The sequence below is a fragment of the Daphnia pulicaria genome, chromosome 6 (assembly GCF_021234035.1).
Source record: "Daphnia pulicaria isolate SC F1-1A chromosome 6, SC_F0-13Bv2, whole genome shotgun sequence".
Lineage (NCBI taxonomy): Eukaryota > Metazoa > Arthropoda > Branchiopoda > Diplostraca > Daphniidae > Daphnia > Daphnia pulicaria.
In genome coordinates this window covers 23,980,150-24,001,028 of record NC_060918.1, presented here as the reverse complement: position 1 = coordinate 24,001,028, position 20,879 = coordinate 23,980,150, and the positions used below count along the sequence as shown (strand labels likewise).

The 20,879-nt window shown below is 35.8% G+C and overlaps 1 protein-coding gene and 1 long non-coding RNA gene across 6 annotated transcripts; one reads left to right on the top strand and one right to left on the bottom strand.

The window, feature by feature from the left end:
* Positions 1 to 40: 40 nt before the first annotated feature.
* On the bottom strand, positions 41 to 3,531 carry LOC124342224 (F-box only protein 21-like). Its single transcript, XM_046795187.1, has 8 exons — positions 3,374 to 3,531; positions 2,848 to 3,078; positions 2,610 to 2,742; positions 1,468 to 1,551; positions 1,255 to 1,385; positions 782 to 1,187; positions 482 to 713; positions 41 to 99 (listed from the first exon to the last, which is right to left on the bottom strand). The coding sequence occupies exons 1-8, from the start codon at positions 3,529 to 3,531 to the stop codon at positions 41 to 43; spliced, it is 1,434 nt and encodes a 477-aa protein (XP_046651143.1).
* Positions 3,532 to 18,448: 14,917 nt separating this feature from the next.
* LOC124344038 lies at positions 18,449 to 20,342 on the top strand. 5 transcript variants are annotated; one of them, XR_006919518.1, is made up of 7 exons: positions 18,703 to 18,979; positions 19,044 to 19,119; positions 19,189 to 19,234; positions 19,305 to 19,430; positions 19,494 to 19,751; positions 19,830 to 20,058; positions 20,113 to 20,342. It is a non-coding gene; the product is annotated as an uncharacterized LOC124344038 (long non-coding RNA). The 5 variants fall into 5 exon arrangements; XR_006919517.1 differs by lacking the exon at positions 20,113 to 20,342 and having other exon boundaries at positions 18,449 to 18,979; positions 19,044 to 19,104; positions 19,173 to 19,234; positions 19,830 to 19,974; XR_006919514.1 differs by lacking the exon at positions 20,113 to 20,342 and having other exon boundaries at positions 18,449 to 18,979; positions 19,830 to 19,974.
* Positions 20,343 to 20,879: the final 537 nt, after the last annotated feature.

Genomic DNA, 20,879 nt, shown 5'->3' with positions numbered 1-20,879 from the left:
AATTCTTTGTTTATTTAAAAGGATATCATTTAAGTCATAATTATTGAATATTCCAACTTAATCCTTTGTGAATGTGGAAATTATCACTTGTGAAAAGATCTGAGTTAGAAAAAGGAACAATAAACAAATTTTTTTAAAATTTCCATCTTTTGGGAAATAATGAGTAGCAAAAAAGATTTAAATGACGAAAAAATAACAAATGGTTTTTGAATCATTTGCAAATAACCACTTATGAGAAGGAGTGAATTTAAATTAAGAGAAAATAAAAATGATTTTTGAAATCTTCATCTTCTGGATATTTTTCTTGTTTTTTTTTATTTGCAGTGTAATATGTGCCGTTGAATGTGTTGAAATCAATTCCGATTTTGATGTTGTTGGTTATTGTTGGAGTGAGGTCTGGTCCAATGATTTGTTCTGGTAAAATAATGGAAGTATGTTTTTTTTGAAAGTATGAATTTTTTGGAGTTGATGAGTGTTTTACCTTGTGGAATGTATGCTGTGGTGCCGTCTTCTTTGATGACGGAATAAAAAGGATCGTTTAATTTAAAGCGACCGATGTTTTCTTGCCAGACGTTGTCTTTAGTACAGAAAGGGTCCCAATCTGTAATGATGCCAATGCCCATGTCGTTGTCTTGAGGATTAGTTTCCACCATCACGCACATTCCAACTGCATATTGAACGGCTTCACTTCGTGATTTCGTTGTGTTGTCTTCCTGGAGGTTGAAGAAAATTTGATTATTGTGAGTTTGGAATTTCTAAACATGGTGTGTAAGGTTCTTACCAAGAACATATTTTTTTGATGCCGTATTTGTTGATTCAGAAGAAGCGTTAATGTGGCATTTGCATAAGTGTTAGGGATGAATCTGCGGGCTTCATCCAAATGTTCTTTGTATGTCATACACGCAATGGCGTATTTGAAAGGCTGTAAGAAGTCCGGTTCCCAACAACAGGCGAACCTGGAAAAGTTCAGGTGGAAATTTGACAGCTGTTCCTTTGAGATTGTTGCCAGAGCCTCTTTTTTGATGAAATTGGTGTCGTGAACTTCACTTGCGATGTTATATAGCGGCAGAATGATGTCGAAAAAAATAGCGTGATCCACTGCTGGATATTCGTCCGGAAATAGTTGTCTACTTGGAAAGACGGAATGGTTGGAAACATCGATGAAAATCCATTCTGTATCGGTTGTTCTGAGCAACAAATGGAAGCAATCGATAATTAATTTTTTAGTTGTAACTGTTAAAGTATGAAATTTACTTGTTCAAAGGAACGCGGACGTAAAACTGGTTTTCATGACTGAGGATTTCGCTTTTTAAGTCTAGCCGATTCAGTATGTCGTCGAGAATGATGGCGATTATAATCGGTTTTCCTCTTCGGTTTTTCAATACCTGTAGTGATAGTTGAGCATATATTGGAAGTTATAGTAATTTTGTTAATGCATATAATCGGTAAAGTTAATTGAATTCTTACCTCTGTGATGTAGTATGCTTGTAAAATTTCGTTCCAATCTTCTTTGTCTGAATCGGCTAGCAGATCACAATGGAAATTGCATTCCTGGAATAACATGTGTAGGGGAGAACGGGGTCATCTTGGACAAAATTTTTATTTTTCTATTATTTCTTTTTGTATTTCTTTTTTATGAAATATTTTTTACATGCATTGTAAAGTATCCTCTTGTCTACCTATTGTATTTTTTATTTATTTTACCGTTAGAAAATAAAGAAGTTGTAACGATTTTTACAAAGTCAATTTTTTGTACCTTCGCGAAAAAACGTGGGGTCAAACTGGACAGGCTATGTATGAGATTGGACAGTGCTAATTAAAGGCACAATGATCCATGACAAAAATTTTAAAAAAATATTTTCGAATTCTCCGTCCATTCTTTAGTCATCCACGTTAAAATGGATAAAATCGTATAAAAAACTTAAGAGTTATGAGTGTTTCTGTAAAGAGGGGGCTAGATTGGACATTTTACGGGAATTTGGGCCCTAAGGCTACTAAGCTCCTCCCACTGCTATAGTTAGCGTTGTCCAAATACACCCCTAAAACTGCTGTCCAATCTGACCCGACCCTTCACTTTTTTGTATTTTGCTTATATCTTTTAATGTACTTGACATTAAAATGTAATTTTTACGGTAAACATAAAGGAATGAATGCTCTAGTTATATCTATAATTTGTTTTTTAAGGTATCACGTTTTTATGTTATTTTATAGCTATTGAAATCGAAAAAAAATTACATCAAACGCCCCTATTTTATTTAATTTGGGATAACATCCAAAATAATCACGCGATCTCAATGAAAAGTTTATCCCTGATGTAAAACACTAAATTCTACATAAAAAATAAAAAAATTTAATTTTATCTTCTAAACTGAGGGAATAATTACATTTGTCCAATATGACCCGTGTCCATCATGACCCCGTTCTCCCCTACTGTGAATTTCTACTTTTTCTTTTGTTTGTTCCTTTTCGGAGAGGGTGCGACGGGGGCGTTTAGAGTTTTTTCTTGTTTGTAAAATATTTTGAATTCGGGTTGTCGTGTCCTCCAAAATGCATGATACATCTTCCCATTGTGGGATGATGTTTTCCGCTACGTGTTGCCATTTTGATACCAAAAACGCTCCTTTAGCGAATCCAATTTTCTCCTTTTCCTTGTATTCCTGAATTTCTATATCTAATCGCTGACAACGCAAAAATCGTAGAAGATATTTTGCGTAATATGTTTTCGTCAAGGATGTTGTTGATCTGGAATACAATTTGGATTTAATGTTTAGGTGAGTATACATTCCGTTATAAATTGTAAGATAAACACGGAAATATCTATTTAAGTCCTGGTTAAATTGAGCTTACTGTTGTTGGCTGTTGGCAACTTTGAGGACAGCATCTTCAAGGAATTCGAATGGTACCTTCAAATTCAAGACAGCCATGGATTCACTTGTTGGTGGCCGATGAATGGAGGAATTTTCAATCATGGCATTAATACTGGTATGTATTTGTTGTTCAATGTGGAATTGAAATCGAGTACATGTTAGCCAGTTTTCTTTACCGCCGTGTTCCAAGATGTGGACCAGCTTGGGCCATCTGCATTAATTATAAATGTACGATAATGAGTAATGAGTACAGTAATTAATAGGTTAAGTAAAAAATACAAAAATCAATACAAAAATTTAAGAAAATAGGACTCTATTTTTTTAATTCAGCCGAAAAAAAAGCTGAATATTTTAAAATACAACAGAAAAAAAACGCAAAATATAAGAAAATTTTACGACATAGGTTTGCTTTGTATACCCTAAGTTTTTTGTGGTGAACCAATCGGAATAATATGTACGATTTGTTTAGGGAAGTAGCTACATTTTTTAATAACATAAATTCTTACCTTTGATGGAATTTCTTTTTCCAAAGCAAGTTTCCGTGTTTGGTAACTACTTGGTTGAGGGAAGTTGATGTTTTGGAAACACTGCAAATGTCGGATATGCTCAAATTAGGGAGGATGTATCCTAATAGGATTTCCTGGGAAATCAATTCTAAAGTCATTTTAAATGAGATAGAGTGTATGTAGTTCCTTTGTCTTGTAGTTCTTTTGAGCAACTGATGATACCATGTATATGTCGATTGCATTGAGAAATGGCGCCTTAAGAACGTTTTCATACGTTTGTTTTCCACGTAGGATTTCCACGTCTACCGACGATTTGAAACCAGTCAATTTAATACCATCAACTGAACCCAACAAACTAAACGTTATCGTTGTTGAACCCTTCAACGGAATTGCCAATGGAGGTTGTTTCGATTAACATCTACTCTGACCAAACGGATTTTTTCAGCTAATTATGCTGGAACAGGGAAATCATTTCGATTCTTTAATTCCTCCAACTATCACTTTCTCAATTGTGTGCTATTTTTTTTAAGGATAACTTCGTGCTTTTTATCGAAACCATGAATTATGGTTGAATAGGGGATCATTTTACTCCGCTTAAAGAAAAAAAAATGTGAACCACGACCACGCTCTTTCAAGGGGTATCTCAATCTTTGATTAATATGGCGTCAAACCCAACAATAATATACTTTTATAACATGTAACGGGGCCATATACTTTTGTAACATGAAACGAAGCCTAGTGGCCTGTAAGTCCGATAATTTAACAGCTAAAGTGATTATTGTAACATATATAATGTATAATTTGGCTATTGTCTTACCTTAATTGTCTTGTAAGAAGTGAGGATGGTTGTTGAAAAAATACAACTAGATAATTTCAAGTGGAATCAGATCCGCTTTATATAGTGACCACCAATTCCAACTGCTATACGTTAAAAGGAGAATTGACAAACCTGATAACCACAGGTTTGTATTCCATATATAGGAGTTAACTATTAGCTCGAGCCATTTAAGTGGAGATTTTGTGATCTGATGGGCCCAAAAGACTAAATGTGAAAAGGTTTTTTTTTGTTTTGTTGAAATTAATAAAGCTATAAGGCCTTCTAATTAAGTTATAATTCATAGAGGATGAAAGAAATTGAAAGAATGGAAAAGACAAAAGTGGTTTATTAATTTCATCTGTCTGTTCTTTCTATAATAAAAAATGAACAGAAAATTCATTACTTTTAACTTTTTTTCTCCTTTGCAAAAATCCTAATACAATTTTTTTAAAGGAATGAAACAAAGAATTTTGCGTTTAATCTGCTTCCGTTTAAAAAAAAAATGTAATTACCCTTTCTTATCGATCGATCTTGAGTTAAAAAAAATGTTTTTCAGGGAAATATCACTATTTAAATGACTTTCAAAACACCACAATTTAGAGTTCAATTAAAATAAAATTAGCAAGATTCTTGCTTATCTTCAACAAATGTAGGAATCGAATGGAAAAAAAATTAGATTTAGCTAATTAGATTTTAACAAGCACCAAAACATAAAAAAACGACAAAACAACAACGTGATTCTTAAAGTCCTGAACTAACATATCAGGAAACACATCAACAATAAAGTAAATAAAAAAATAAAAAACGCATAAAAAAATTCAAAAAATAAAATAAATGGAATCTTAATCGCTAACCTGAAAGTTAAGATCATACAAAAAATAATAATAACAACGTTTAAGACAAATGATTTCACTTTGTATTCATTTTTCTAGGTAGGTAAAGCAACAATTTAATGTTACACAAGACTGACAATTCAATTTATCAATTATTCAGTTCACGAATCCATCCATTCTTCAAAAATGACAATTCAAATAATTATTCATTTAGTTCACGAATCCATTCTTCAACATTCACATACTCTGAGCAGGATTTGATTTCATCATCATTCACCTTAATAAATTTCAATCCATAAATAAATAAGTGAGAATTAGTCATTATAACTCATTATATTACTCATTATATGGTTGATAGTCTTACCATTATGATGGAATCTGAAAAAAAAGAACAAGTTAGGGGGAAATTCTCCACCGCGCGTATGACCTTGATCCCTTTGATCGCGACGATTGCAGAGTTAACAATTAAATTATTTTTTATAGGTAGAATCTGATGTTTGATTCTTTCTACATCATGAATTACCAACTATTTAAAATAAAAAATTAATAATTAATACAATATGGAGTGTATTGATAATTGAATATGTGTAAATTCTTACTTGCTCAGTATCACGATTCATCAAAATGAGCAATTTCTCATTGCCTTTTTCCTTAAAATCAAGATCGCAAACTTCTGTCAGCAAACCGATTACATCTGAAAATAAACAATACAATAGCATGAGACAGCCATAATAACACTGAAATTTCCACTTACCAATAACGTCTCCCAATTTCGAATCGGTAATCAAAGAATTAAAATCTTTGAAATTGAACTGCAAGCGTGGAATATCGTGTTGAGCCAGGTCGGATTCCGAAATAAAAATACACTAACATCCAAAAGGAAAAGAATGAATTTTAAATAACATTGCATTTGCACGGCAAGAAATATTTTACCTGAGTATAGTTGTTAAATTTAGCCTCCACAACACCAGGAGAAGTTCTAGTGTATTTACGGTCTGCTTTGACGAAAACCAATCCAGATAGCAAGTAAACGTCATTTTTCTAAAAGCAGTTAAGAAAATAGTATCAATAAATAAATCGTTACAAAGTAATTAAAAATTCAGTTTCAAAAGATTACCTTCAGAACTCCTGACCATTTTGCAATCAGATTGCTCCACACAGTAACTTTTATTTCTCCAGAACGATCCAGAAAAGTTAATTCCATGATTTGCTGTAGCTTCCCACCAAAAAAAACGTCCTTGACAACAATGAGAACTAATCTTGCCGCTAACTTGCAACTAAATTAAATAAAAAAACACAGAAATAAACTAAAAATTCAACACATGAAAAATAAAAATTTACCTTGGATTTTGTAGAAACAATGATGCAATATCAACTACTTGATTAGTTAGCCCTGCGTTCGGACATTTTTTCTTCATAGCCTCCATTTTCTTCTTAGCAGGAGATGATTCAGTGCCTGAACTACCTCCAGACGTTTTAGAAACCGTGCTCATTTCACCCATTTCAGTTGAACTCCGTTTTCTTTCCAATGACTCAAGAGTTGTCTCTGCTTCTTTCTTCACAGGAGATAACTCAATAACGTGATTACCACCAGGCAATAACACACCGTTATTTTCCATTCCAGGACACTCAACAACATCACCCTCACTTTCTGATTTCTGCGCTGAGCTCATCGTATACCTTTCTTGTGCGGGGTTCAAAAGCATCTGATGATCCATCTTCTGTAGGGAGAAAACTATGACGGCTAACGAAATAAAAACGTCGCAGTTTTTTTTTCGTGAGAAGAGGAATATGGAACGTTTCAAAGTAATGACAATCGCCGTTCTTAGAAATTGTTTCAAAGGCAACCGATGATCCATCTTCTGTAAGGAGAAATTTATAACGGCTAACGAAATAAAGACGTCAAAGTTTTGCTTCATGAGAAGAGGAATACCCAAGATTTGAAAGTAAAGATTATTGATGTTCCCAGAAGTCGTCCTTGGAGATTTGCTGTTATTTACTTCAAATCTCAGTAAAATCATCAGTACTTCCAAGGTTTTCATCAAACATTTCCATGAAGTACATGAAACACAGCCCCCTCTTTTAAAGAATTTATGAATTTAAATCTTCAAGAGTAACTCAAAAAATTTTATTACTTCGTGGTTACATATTATTTATTTATTAATGGAGTATGAAACACAATAAAAATGTTTATTATTTGATAAAAAAACATGCAACTTAAAAATGGCATGAGATAAAATACAATAGAGTGTAAAGGGAAATAAATACCAAACAACAAAGATAAATTAGCTGTTTAACTTGTTTTCATCTATCGATTGACAAATTATTTAATTCAGCTAGATTAGTTCTCACAGGGGCATCATTGGTGCTTTTTTTTTGTGCGGAGTTCAACTGAAATGGGTGAAATAAATATTACTTATTTGCATGGTTTCTAAAACGGTAGTTCAGGCACTGAATCATCTCCTGCCAAGAAGAAAATGGAGGCTATGTAGAAGAAATGTCCGAACGCAGGGCTAACTAATCAAGTAGTTGATATTGCATCATTGTTTCTACAAAATCCAAGGTAAATTTTTATTTTTCATGTGTTGAATTTTTAGTTTATTTCTGTGTTTTTTTATTTAATTTAGTTGCAAGTTAGCGGCAAGATTAGTTCTCATTGTTGTCAAGGACTTTTTATTTGGTGGGAGGCTACAGCAAATCATGGAATTAACTTTTCTGGATCGTTCTGGAGAAATTAAAGTTACTGTGTGGAGCAATCTGATTGCAAAATGGTCAGGAGTTCTGAAGGTAATCTTTTGAAACTGAATTTTTAATTACTTTGTAACGATTTATTTATTGATACTATTTTCTTAACTGCTTTTAGAAAAATGACGTTTACTTGCTATCTGGATTGGTTTTCGTCAAAGCAGACCGTAAATACACTAGAACTTCTCCTGGTGTTGTGGAGGCTAAATTTAACAACTATATACTCAGGTAAAATATTTTTTGCCGTGCAAATGCAACGTTATTTAAAATGTATTCTTTTCCTTTTGGATGTTAGTGTATTTTTATTTCGGAATCCAACCTGGCTCAATATGATATTCCACGCTTGCAGTTCCATTTCAAAGATTTTAATTCTTTGATTACCGATTCGAAATTGGGAGACATTATTGGTAAGTGGAAATTCAGTGTAATCATGGCTGTCTCATGCTATTGTTTTGTTTATTTTCAGATGTCAGTTTGCTGACAGAAGTTTGCGATCTTGATTTTAAGGAAAAAGGCAATGAGAAATTGCTCATTTTGATGAATGTGATACTGAGCAAGTAAGAGTTTACACATATTCAATTATCATTACACTCCATATTGTATTAATTATTAATTTTTTATTTTAAATAGTTGGTAATTCATGATGTAGAAAGAATCAAACATCAGGTTCGACCTATAAAAAAGAAATAAATTGTTAACTCTTTAATCGTCGCGAAAAAAAGGGATCAAGGTCATACGCTTGGTGGAGAATTTCCCCCTACAGCCACAAGACTATTGTTGTTCCCAGAAGTCGTCCTTGGAGATTTTCTGTTATTTACTTCAAATCTCAGTAAAATCATCAGTACTTCCAACGTTTTCATCAAACATTTCTATGAAGTACATGAAACACATCCCCCTCTTTTAAAGAATTTATGAATTTACATCTTCAAGAGTAACTCAAAATAATTTATTACATCGTGGTTACATATTTTTTATTTATTAATGGAGTATGAAACACAATAAAAATGTTTATAATTTGATAAAAAATCATGCAACTTAAAAATGGCATGAGATAAAATACATCACCTTAGAGTGTAAGGGGATATAAATACCAAACAACAAAGATAAATTAGCTGTTTAACTTGTTTTCATCTATCGATTGACAAATTATTTAATCCAGCTACGTAAGTTCTCACAGGTTCATCATTGGTGCTTCATCATCAAATTCTTTCAATGACCAAAAGGGGAACGAAATTGATACTAAATTCTCACTTCGCTCTAACTGTGTCATTAACTTATTAACTATTCAATGCTGAGGTTTGATTGAGAATATTTATTTCTTTGATTGGCGTCTATAAGTTAGAAAAGCAATCTATCAGCTCGCCGCGAAGGGATAGTCATAAGCCAGTTGAAAACTGTCTGAAATGACAAATTCAGGGCCTATTGTTAAGTCGGACTTATTCACAATTCACACTTTTCTTCACAGACTTTTTGGTTTTAAAACTGGATTTTTCTGTCACAGTTCAATATCCTTGCAAGTTATTTACGTTTACTTTGCTCAACTCATATTTTCCCATTTTTACACATAAAGTTCAATAATTGAATTTAAAAATAACCACCTTTAAGTTTAATAACTGCAAAACTTAAATACAAATCAAATCTAGTTATTGCTTCATGGTTGGGTCATCAAAGATTGGGTCATCACGGCGATGCTATGGACATCTGGTGGTTTTTAATCATTTTTAACCATCCATAACGAATATATTTCAATAAAAAATATTTGACAAGAAAGAATTAATTTTAAACTTAACACGTTAAGTAAATGAAAAGCACGTTAAGAATGGAAAGTGGAATTTAAACCTAAGGTGAAAAAGTTGTAGTCGCCACCGCAAGATGTCACCAGTCATTAAGTGAAAAAGTTGTAGTCGCCACCGCAAGATGTCACCAGTCGTTAAACAATTATTTTAGCAGTTTTTCATTATTTATGGGAGAACTAATTAAGTAAAAAAATTATTTTTGTTCTGGTCGCACCGCATATTTTTTGTGTAATTTTTAAGACCAAAAAGTCCGAAATCTGTCGTGAAACACCCGAGTTATGGAGCGGGACATACATACATACAAAGTGACATGGCTTTTTTTCTGCGTATGCGATTAAGATAGAAAAGCAAGCTATCAGCTCGCCGCCAAGGGATAGTCGTAAGCCAGTTGAAACTGTCTTAAATGAAAAATGCAGGGCCTATTGTTAAGTCGGACTTTTTGCTAAATGCCTTCCTTTTTTTTGAAAATTTTTCTGTAAATTCTATGTTTTTTCTCTGAAATTTTTTGAAAAAAAATTCTATCGCAAAATTTTGATTTGTCTAAGTTATGGTTAACAAAGGGCATGGGTCAAAACAATATTTTAATTCTAAAAAAAGTAAATCTATAATGAGACTTGAACCATGGCCCTCTTCATTGTCATGCCAGCGCTATGTCTGTCTGTATATATGTATGTATGTCCCGCTCCATAGCTCGGGTGTTTTACGACAGATTTCGTACTTTATGGTCTTAAAAATTAGACAAAAAATATGCGGTGCGACAAGAACAAAAATAATTTCATTTACTTAATTAGTTTTCCCGTAATTAATGAAAAACTGCTAAAGTAATTGTTTTACGACTAGTGACATCTGGTGGTTGCGACTACAACATTTTCATTTTAGATCAAAATAAATCACCACCAAATGTCCATAGCTTCGCCGTGATGACGCAATCTTTGATTTCCAAACCATGACGCAACAATCAGATTTGCATTTATGTTTTGCAATAATTAAATTAAACGATGGTTATTTTTAAATTCAATTATTGAACTTTATGTGTAAAAATTTGAAAATATGAGTTAAGCAAACTAAACGTAAATAACTTGCAAGGATATTGAACTGTGAATGAAAAATCCCACAGGATTTCAGTCGCGAAAGGGAAGTGTTTGTACAAGGTTATATAAGGGCACTTTAGACTCGAGGTGATTTTTAAAGGGTGCCAAACACACGCCGTTTCCGTATGTTTTTTTACCACACAAAAAAACAAGAAAGGACTTTGCTCAATCAACAACCTTAAAGCTAGACCCAAGAACTCCTAGCTTCAAAGGTAAAACTTTGATGATTATCTATTCCCAGAATATCGATTGTTTTTACCATACAAAAAAACAAAGATAGACAGACACAGACACAGACAGACAGAAACAATATTAAAATTAGCTTCGCCCTTTGGGCTCGCAATAAAATGTAAATCCATATATAATAAAAGAACAAGCTTTTGGGGGAGGAGCCTGTGTCTGTCACGGATAATGTGTCAACACAGGCTCCTCCCCCAAAATGAAACATGCCCAAACATGCCCAACACCAGATGTCGTCGCCGTGATGACGCAATCTTCAACAACCAGCATCACCACCAGATGTCTCGCCGTGATGACGAAATCTTCAAGTACTGGGCAGATTTTCCACGATAAAATCTATTACGGGCAGATGATTAAGGTACAGAAAAGCGAATAGCAAAACAGTCCGACTTTATGCTAGACCAAAGTTCCCCGGATTTGAACGGGGCTGAGGTTACTCGTATTATTAATATTGTTAATATTGACCATTGCTTTCGATAAATAAAAAACATTTTAATTTGAAAATCCATACGCTCTCTTCTCCAATTACGAGTCCACTAACTGATAAAAGAACTGGACGTTGAGTAGCTCTATGTACTACAGCAGTTACAAATAGTAATGAAGGATGTTTAATTGAAATTGAAGTATTATCCCCCACCTACAGTTGAGGAACTAGATTTCAAAGCGGATCATTATCCTTTATTATCATCTAAACGATAATCTTTCAAGATCTCCATCATCATTCCCTTTTTAAACGATCTTCAAAAAACCGTCCCGTGCTTAAGTCGGCAAGCCTTTCTTCGTGAAAATCAACCACACTTGGAACGAAGCATTTTTGTCACCTAACAATAATTATAATTGCGAGCCCGAAGGGCGAAGCTAATAATAATAATTATAAATAAACTTCAATTCTAATCATATCCGTTTATATACGCATCCACAATCAATCTGAGTAGGCCTACTCCAAGCCTCATCTGAGTTTGTCTCTCTTCAAGCAACAATACAAAGCAACAATACAACAATATGAAGAATTAACGATGCCACGGAAACTCTACCGATAAGATACAGCATCTCTGCCGTCAAATGCCAACAATACGACAATATGTAGAACTCAAGCAGCCATAATTTAAAAAAAAAAGCTGGAGAGAAAGACATAAAAATTTCAAAATCCATGGAACTTCGACTACTTCTTGCCCCTGTTGGCACGACACGGATTCATTCTTGCTGTTCGGGTCACTGCAGCAGCCGGTACTGATGGGCGAAGCTGTGGCTGCGACAATCCGATGAGTCGAGGAGGTATCTGATTTCCGCCGGAAGAGTGAGCTGCAAGTGCAGTTGGCATGAAAGAGGGAGCCGATTGTCCTCGGCGATATCCTGATGGACCTGATAAAGCTATAAATAAAAATTTATTATTTATAAAATATTTCATCTTTTAACAAATTAATTTAATACCATCAGAAGGAACTGGAACAAGTTCAGGCTGTGAACTTCCTTCGCTGGTAGACCCCTCCATCGCCTTCTCCTCCGTTGGTTTGGGGAAATTGAAGTGTGAACCGAGTTCATCAATATCTTTTCTCAGCTCACAGTTGCAAATGATTTCTTTTTGGCTGAATTTTTCGGTCCATTCCGGATCCGCAAAATTGATTGCTTCCGCAATATTTTTACCAGCATTTATAACCATGTGATAAGCCCCGGGATAGGTAACCACACATTTTCCAGGTAATTGTCTAATCCAATGGAATGGGATCGGAGGATTGCTTGTTTGCAATATGTGAGGAAATATCAAAAAATTTTTGTGCCTGTAAAGATAAAAACAAATAAAAATATATGTTTAGAACAACAAATTTCTTATACTTACATGTGTGCAGCCTTGCATAATTTGTAGCTCTCCGGAAACAATTTTTCACACAGCTTTTCGAATAAATGGGCATATTCGGCTGGTATGCTACATTAACAATATGGGAAAAAAAGGTTAAGAAGGAAAAAATTACATTTGTTAGAAAAATGATTACATTATCCAATCTTTAATGTCTCCAGAGTGATTAAAGTTCGCGCTTGGGAAGTTGCGATCTTCCACGTGAAAACAAGTGAAGCTTGCAACTTGTCCAAGCAAGAGTTGAGTTGCGTTCACTCCTGGTATCACTATGTCGACATTATGCAGAATGGAAAAAATGTCCTTTTTAATGATGATAGATGCCTAATAAAAGAAAAAAAAAATAATTTACATCATTTTATAGTCACAGTGATAAAAAAATCTAGAAAAAATCTACTAACCAGTCGTTATTGCTGCCTGGCGGAAACATCGTGCCGCTATCGTGATCAATAACATACTTAGGCCAGTCTTTTTTTTCCCACATTTTTTCAAACATACCAAGGTATGTATTCCAAACGTCTTTATCATGATTTAAATCATGATGACCAGATTTCTCCAGTTTTGCCTGGGCGGAATGTTTTTCAAAAATAGACATCTTACTTGATGTTTCTTTCCAGTTTTCTGCAAGGTAAACGCCTGGGCGAATCTTTTTGAAACCTTGTGTCTTCACCGCGATTTTTTCATTTTTCCACTTGGGTACGTAACGATCAGGGAAAATCCAATCGGGGCTAATCAGCACACCCCCACAGTACTTAGAAATGTGAGAATATGATTTCTTGACGAAACCCAAAAAATCCGAAAAATCATCATTCCTGGCTCGCCATTCAACCACCATCTTGTGATCAAATTCTGAAAAAAAAATTAATAAAATTAAGTTATTTTGAAATTCTGCTGATAAAAAAAATCAAATTAGTGCGAACTTCACATACTGAGGAGTAAATTAAGATTTAGCAATGATTGGAACCTCACATACTGAGGAGTAAATTTGGGATAAAGGATTGATTGGAACCTCACTTACTGAGGAGTAAATTTAGCATTTGGAATTGATTGGAACCTCACTTGCTGAGGATTAAATTTGGGATTTAGCAATGATTGGAACCTCACATACTGAGGAGTAAATTTGGGATAAAGGATTGATTGGAACCTCACTTACTGAGGAGTAAATTTAGCATTTGGAATTGATTGGAACCTCACTTGCTGAGGATTAAATTTGGGATTTAGCAATGATTGGAACCTCACATACTGAGGAGTAAATTAGGAATTTAAGATTGATTGGAACCTCACTTACTGAGGAATAAATTTAGGATTAAGAATTGATTGGAACCTCACTTACTGAGGAGTAAATTTGGAATATATAGGAATCACATTTACTGAGGAGTACATTTGGGATAGTGTGATGAATTGAAAATAAGTTTTTTTTTATCACTTACTAAGACAGTACAATTGTCCTAATGAAGTTTTGTGATATGTCTTGTCGAACATCCACTTAAAAAAATATGGGCAATTGGCGTTTTTGTGTCCTTGACCGTTGCAAATATGGCATCGCATTTTTACAACTCGGTGTTTTGGCTGCGGACAATCCCGTGAATGATGGCCAATTTTTGAGCAATTGTAGCACTCCATACCTAAAAATAGAAAAATAGAAGCAACATTAAACAACGTTACCATGAAACATTGATGAAATTAACTAAATACCTAAATAATTGGGAAATTTCTTTTCCTTCCCATCAACAATAATTTTTGATCGTGGAGGCCTGCCAACTGGTATTGGATTCTCTCCTAACAAATAAAAAAATGAATTAGTAAAAAAAAATTAATTAACAAAAGTTGATTGAGAGCAAACCAACTAGCCGTGTGTTATGTATTTCACACAAACCCACAATCACCCAAAAACAGAGAGAATTAAAAATTTAAAAACATACCGTCCAATGGCCAAGTAATTTGACTCATTTCGCCTACTGGAAATTAGCGAATTCGGAAAATGGACAAACGCGACGACAATGATTGCTGAATAATGTTAAATGATGGCAATCGCGACTATCACAGAGCTGAAATGAAATGAAACAGCTGATGGGCAATGCATCAAGTCACAACTGAAATGCTAATGACTTATAGTGACAAAAGAACCATTCTTTTATCAGAAGTTTCCGGACGCTCCGGAGTTCAAACAGAAAGTCGCGCTGTCATTGGCTGGCTGAGTTTTCCACCTCTGGCCCGCCCCTTTTCCGGTGGCCGGGAAGAGCAGGTTGCTGGTAGCCAAGGCGCGCTAAGCGGCTTAACTCCCGCCCAGCAAAAGGGTCCCCTTTTATTTTACACCCTCCAAAGGGAGTTAGCTGAGGGACCAGTGGTTCAGACCGCTTGATCGCACGGTCCTACTAACCCGCTCACACTAGGCATGGACGTGCTAACTTTAAACCAAGTTCAGAACATGGGTTAAAGATAAAACATTGAAATCAAAAAGTGAAAATGAATAATTAGAAAAGAGGACAGACAAATTAACAATATAAATATAAACAGTTGAAGAAAATAATGAACCGTAAATAAGTAATCAATGGAGAAAAATGTAGGTTAAAAAATTAAAATTTAGTAATCAATGAATGAAAGTGAGCAATTAGAATAGAGAATAAGACAAGAAACCAGATGATTATAAACGTTAGAAGGAAATAATTAACCAGAAAGGAATTATCACTTCACTCGTCCAAATCTAAAATTAATTTATTAAATTAGTTATAAAACGAGTAACCTGAGCCCCGTTCAAATCCGGGGAACTTTTGTCTAGCGTAAAGTCGGACTCTTTTGCAATTGGCTTTTCTGTAGCTTAATCATCTGCCCGTAATAGATTTTATCGTGGGAAATCTGCCCGAACCTTACTTGAAGAAATTGAGAATCGAGACCTCTTCTATACTAAGGAAAACCACTAATGTTCCGCCGCATAATGTCTCCGTTTTCCGGCTCATTTTTAGCGATTGGACGGGGACATTGCCCCATCCAACCGCCAGCCGACTTTCAGGAACCGTCGATTTCAAAGTTGGGACTTAGAAAATTTTCGACGAGTGGGAATTTTTTACGGTCGCAAGTCATCACGACACGCCCGACCAACCCATTTGAGAGCCGCCACGCCTCGACGGTGTGACGGCTTTTTTTCGAATCGACGGGTCTCGCTCACTCCTCTCTCGCGCCGACCAGCAGCCGGGCGAGAGAGTCGTTGCCAAACACCGTCGTCGGAAATCGGAGAATTTGAGTGGGAATTTTTTACGGTCGCAAGTCATCACGACACGCCCGACCAACCCACTTGAGAGCCGCCACGCCTCGACGGTGTGGCGGCTTCTTTTTTCGAATCGACGGGTCTCGCTCACTCCTCTCTCGCGCCGACCAGTGGCCGGGCGAGAGAGTCGTTGCCAAACACCGTCGTCGGAAATCGAGAAATTTTCATTTCCATTTCCATTTTTTTCATCCGCCTTTATACGTCCAAGTCCCGCCAACCACGTCACTACCACGTCGTCGGGACTTAGAAAATTTTTTCAATTTTTCGGACTTAGAAAATTTTTCAACTTTTTCTTTCTCGACAACCTCTTCCCTATATAGGAAAGTAGTGGATGTTCCGGGCAGTAACTGTACGAAAAAGTTGATTTCCGAAATTTTGCCGGACTTTCACCTGAGCTCAGGCCGGGCCGCCCTCTCAACTCCCGCCCGGTCACCACCAAAAACCGGTCTTGGAAATTTTCGGACTTAGAAAATTTTTCAACTTTTTCTTTCTCGACAACCTCTTCCCTATATAGGAAAGTAGTGGATGTTCCGGGCAGTAACTGTACGAAAAGGTTGATTTCCGAAATTTTGCCGGACTTTCACCTGAGCTCAGGCCGGGCCGCCCTCTCAACTCCCGCCCGGTCACCACCAAAAACCGGTCTTGGAAATTTTCGGACTTAGAAAATTTTTCAACTTTTTCTTTCTCGACAACCTCTTCCCTATATAGGAAAGTAGTGGATGTTCCGGGCAGTAACTGTACGAAAAAGTTGATTTCCGAAATTTTGCCGGACTTTCACCTGAGCTCAGGCCGGGCCGCCCTCTCAACTCCCGCCCGGTCACCACCAAAAACCGGTCTTGGAAATTTTCGGACTTAGAAAATTTTTCAACTTTTTCTTTCTCGACAACCTCTTCCCTATATAGGAAAGTAGTGGATGTTCCGGGCAGTAACTGTACGAAAAAGTTGATTTCCGAAATTTTGCCGGACTTTCACCAGAGCTCAGGCCGGGCCGCCCGCTCAACTGCCGACCGGTCACCACCAAAAACCGGTCTTGGAAATTTTCGGACTTAGAAATTTTTTCCAACTTTTTTTCTTTCGCTCTTTCTCTCTTTTTCAGCCGTCTTTACTCGTCCCAGTGCCGCCTATAGCTTCACTATCCATCGTCGGGACTTCGAGAAAATTGTACTAAACTAAATATTTTTGCTGATGATTTTTTATTTTAGTCAAGGTCTTTTATATAACCTATTGCCTTAGGATAGGCAGCCGCAATGATAACTTTAAGCTCTCTTTCGCACTTTTTACATATAATTACAATTAGCAACAGTTTTATTTGGTGATAAACGTATTCTAAATAATATTTCGAACATAATTCTATATTTAAAAATTATATAAAGTTGATTTATAGTTACAATTTTTGAATTCTATTCCCGATACGGATACGGATTTCCTGATTAAAATCCATGGCTATTGTAAATTCTGATGTCACTTTAAAATCCACGATTATTTGTTATTTGTTTAACGGAAAGGGTCAAGAAAGATTTAATAAGTAAAAAAATAAAAATAAATAAAAAAAGGTCGGACCTAGAGGAAAAACTCGCAAGCAAAGCGAGAGGTCTTAATTGAGTGAATGTAAAAAAAAAGCGAGATCATTTGGCGTTCGAATGGTTAGATAATAAGAAATGAAAAATATTACAAATTTTTTAATTTCACTTCACATTTGTTTTGATTATTTTTATTTCCTATTTCCTACGGGAACCTCGCAAACCGGAACGGGATGCCAGCATAGTTATACTGCACATCAAGGTTCAACATGAACATCTAAAAAAATTATTCCTTTTCCAGGTATTCTTATTTCTTACTATTCTAATAAGAAATTAAAACACTTAGCAGCTTCTCGGCCACAACTCCATTATTTGACAGACAAGTATTAATCTTGGACCTAAAAATTTTTTTAACTTTTATTTGATACCATCAACTGTATTTCCTGTCATAGACAAAGCTGTGGGAACATAATCAAGGCCATGGGTAATCTTCAGGTTTATTGCAGTAACTTTGGGGAAGTCACAAGAAAAGATGCAGCGCACATACCAACATGTGTTGTATTTATCTGAATTTTTTACTCAAGCAGTAGGTAGTAATTAACTTTAGTTTATTGCATTACGTTGAGATATTTATTGGAATATCTCCTTTAGATTCAACATGGCTGTTTGATGCCAAAGTGAGTTGGAAGTCTAATTCAAACACAGAAAACCGTTGCTGCTACTGCCTTTGCCTTACAGCCACAGGCAGGAAAATTATTCTTTTCTTCCGAAAATTGCAAGTTTTATTTTTTGTCTGTACCCCCCCTTAGATAGGGTATCTCATTAGATTTATTTGTATTTGATGTGTATCTAATTATTCATTTATCTTTCTCGTGAATCGTGATGTTAAGCTTCGGAAACAGAGTTCGGAAAGTTTCCCGTAGGGATTCTGTACAGGTTTTTTTGTATACGGGAGGAATTTTGCACACACGGAGGGTTAGTTCGAAATTTCAACAAAAGATGGCTTTGTGATTTACTTTTTCGGCAAAAGATGGTGGGTCGGTCGAATGTTTCACAAATGTCACCAATAGGTGGCTCTGATTTCAAATTTCACCAATAGATGGCGGCTTTGATTGGGGTGAGTTTGAACTACGCGCTTAGAAGTTTCCCCCTCTATGCTACCTAGTCGAGTCGAGTTCGAGCATGTATCTTGCTTGAATCGGCTAAAACCGGTAAATGTTATTAGCAAATAGCCAAATAGCTTTTGTTTATATCATGGTTTATATACTGCCACTCCAGCCACCAGCCAACTATACTCTCCAGCCAGTCCAGCGTCCAGCCATTAACATTTATCCAGAAATACAGTGAATCACAAGAAGAGTGGCTCACAGAATTTGCATTTCAGGGAAGTGTACTAAATTTGAAAAACTATCCGTCACATCCAGATTCCTTCAAGGAGGAGAAAAATGTAATGTAAAACTGAATCAAATAGTTTTTTTAAAATCAGAAGTTGATCAAAATTTGTTTCGTAGTGGTCGTTAAATTGGACAAATCAAACACAGGCTACAACAGCTGGATGAATTTTAAGAGCATGTGAGTGAACACAAGGTACTTCTGAGTTTTGATGGTTATGACTTTGTCTCATGAGTTACACAAATTAGTCATGAACTCCAACAGGCCTGGGATTTAGATCAAAGAGTCAAAGCCCTAAAAACTAATTCAGGTATTTGTCTGTTGAAAATGTTTAAGTTAATTTATCGCTCATCAATATTTATGTTTTTATTCTTTTTCAGTGCTCTATTATTCTGTTTTAAACTCACCCCTTTGCTTTTTATCTGAGCAAATTTGTCCTCATTACATATATTCTTCATAATTTTGGTTAACTGGTTGTTTGAAGGCATTGCTGATAAAGATATTAGGTAAAATTAAGCCATGATATTCTTCTCGGAAACAAGTCTAATTGTCTCATTTATCATCTATAGGCTTGTTGGTTTAGGAAATTGGATACATCTACACTGGTTTCTCCCAGTATTGGCAGTGAGAAAATGTCTGGGAAACCACTAAGGGCAAGATCAACAACTGTGAAGGAATGGATCAAGGCGTTGGCCCATCATCTATGGCATGTCATTTCCCCGGTTGGGACCATCACCTTGCTCGAGTACGAGGCCTCTTGTGGAATATCGTCAAATCTCTGCCAATGAGCCATCTCCTTCCTATTCATCAACATGTACTTCGTTGAGGTAAGCCGTTTATCTCGCCGTTTATTCGTTGATTAACAATTGGAACGGCCATTTAGATTTTAAAATTTCATTTTTCAGAGACTTGGAGAGTTGGAAAATTGTAGCCTCTGGCATTAGGCCATTTTTGTCGCGATGCATTTGAAATCGTCACCATCTTTTGCGTTTGTCGCGTAGCGTTTGTGGAAGACATCCTCGGCCGTCATATCGGACAAGAAAAATACGAGCAGTGCGAGCGTTTCCTCGTCGAAAAACTTTGCGTTCCGTCTCAGTGGATTGATAAATGTCGGGCAGTTAAGGCGCTCTATGCGTTTCATCCGAAACTTCAGGCCACGTCCCTGCTTGCCGACCTTGAACTTTACAGCCAAGCACACGACGTAATTTGTGATGAACTTGCTCCGGAAGCTATCCTGTCTGAAACCTATCTGGAGTTAGAGGAACTCTTGGCTCTCTTGGCTGACCCGGAACGATTCAGTACGATTGCCGATTGGTACCCAATAGGGGCAAAGTTCATTGGAATTATATCGCAGTCGTAAAACACGTAGATGGAATTTAAAAGCAGGTAAGAGAATACTTTTGTTTTTTTCTTTCTTTGATTATGGCCATATCTGTAAATTGAAATTCGTTTCACGCAGTATAATTCCAGTGAAAAGGAAATGCAGCTATAGAATCTCTGCAAGTTGGTGTCCTCTCTTCTCGTATTCTCCACCAAGCATAGGCTTGTTCGCGCGGAAATAGCCCAGAAAGCGGCTTAAATTTTTAAAAACATTATTGGATTCCAGTTAAAGTTGCTTATTGAAGTAAAAAATTCCTGGTCATTTTAGCTCAAATTTATTTGATCTCTATTAGTCGGTCAGCGCATCAGAGGAAATTGTAGTTCACCCTCGTTCTGTCCTAATTTCATAACTCCGTCAGCTTCCTGTGACGCAGGATTACTCGCTCTAAGAGCTTAACAACGTTGTTCGTGCGTACTTTCTCGAAAGTTTTGAATGTTCAAAAGGTGCCAAGTTAAAAAGATCCTGTATTTTTTTCTTTTATTTTAAAATTGTCCTCGGGATCGACTGTGAATTTGCGTCTTATACTCTTATGTAAACTAAACATTACTAACCCAAATCTAGAGCAAATGTCATA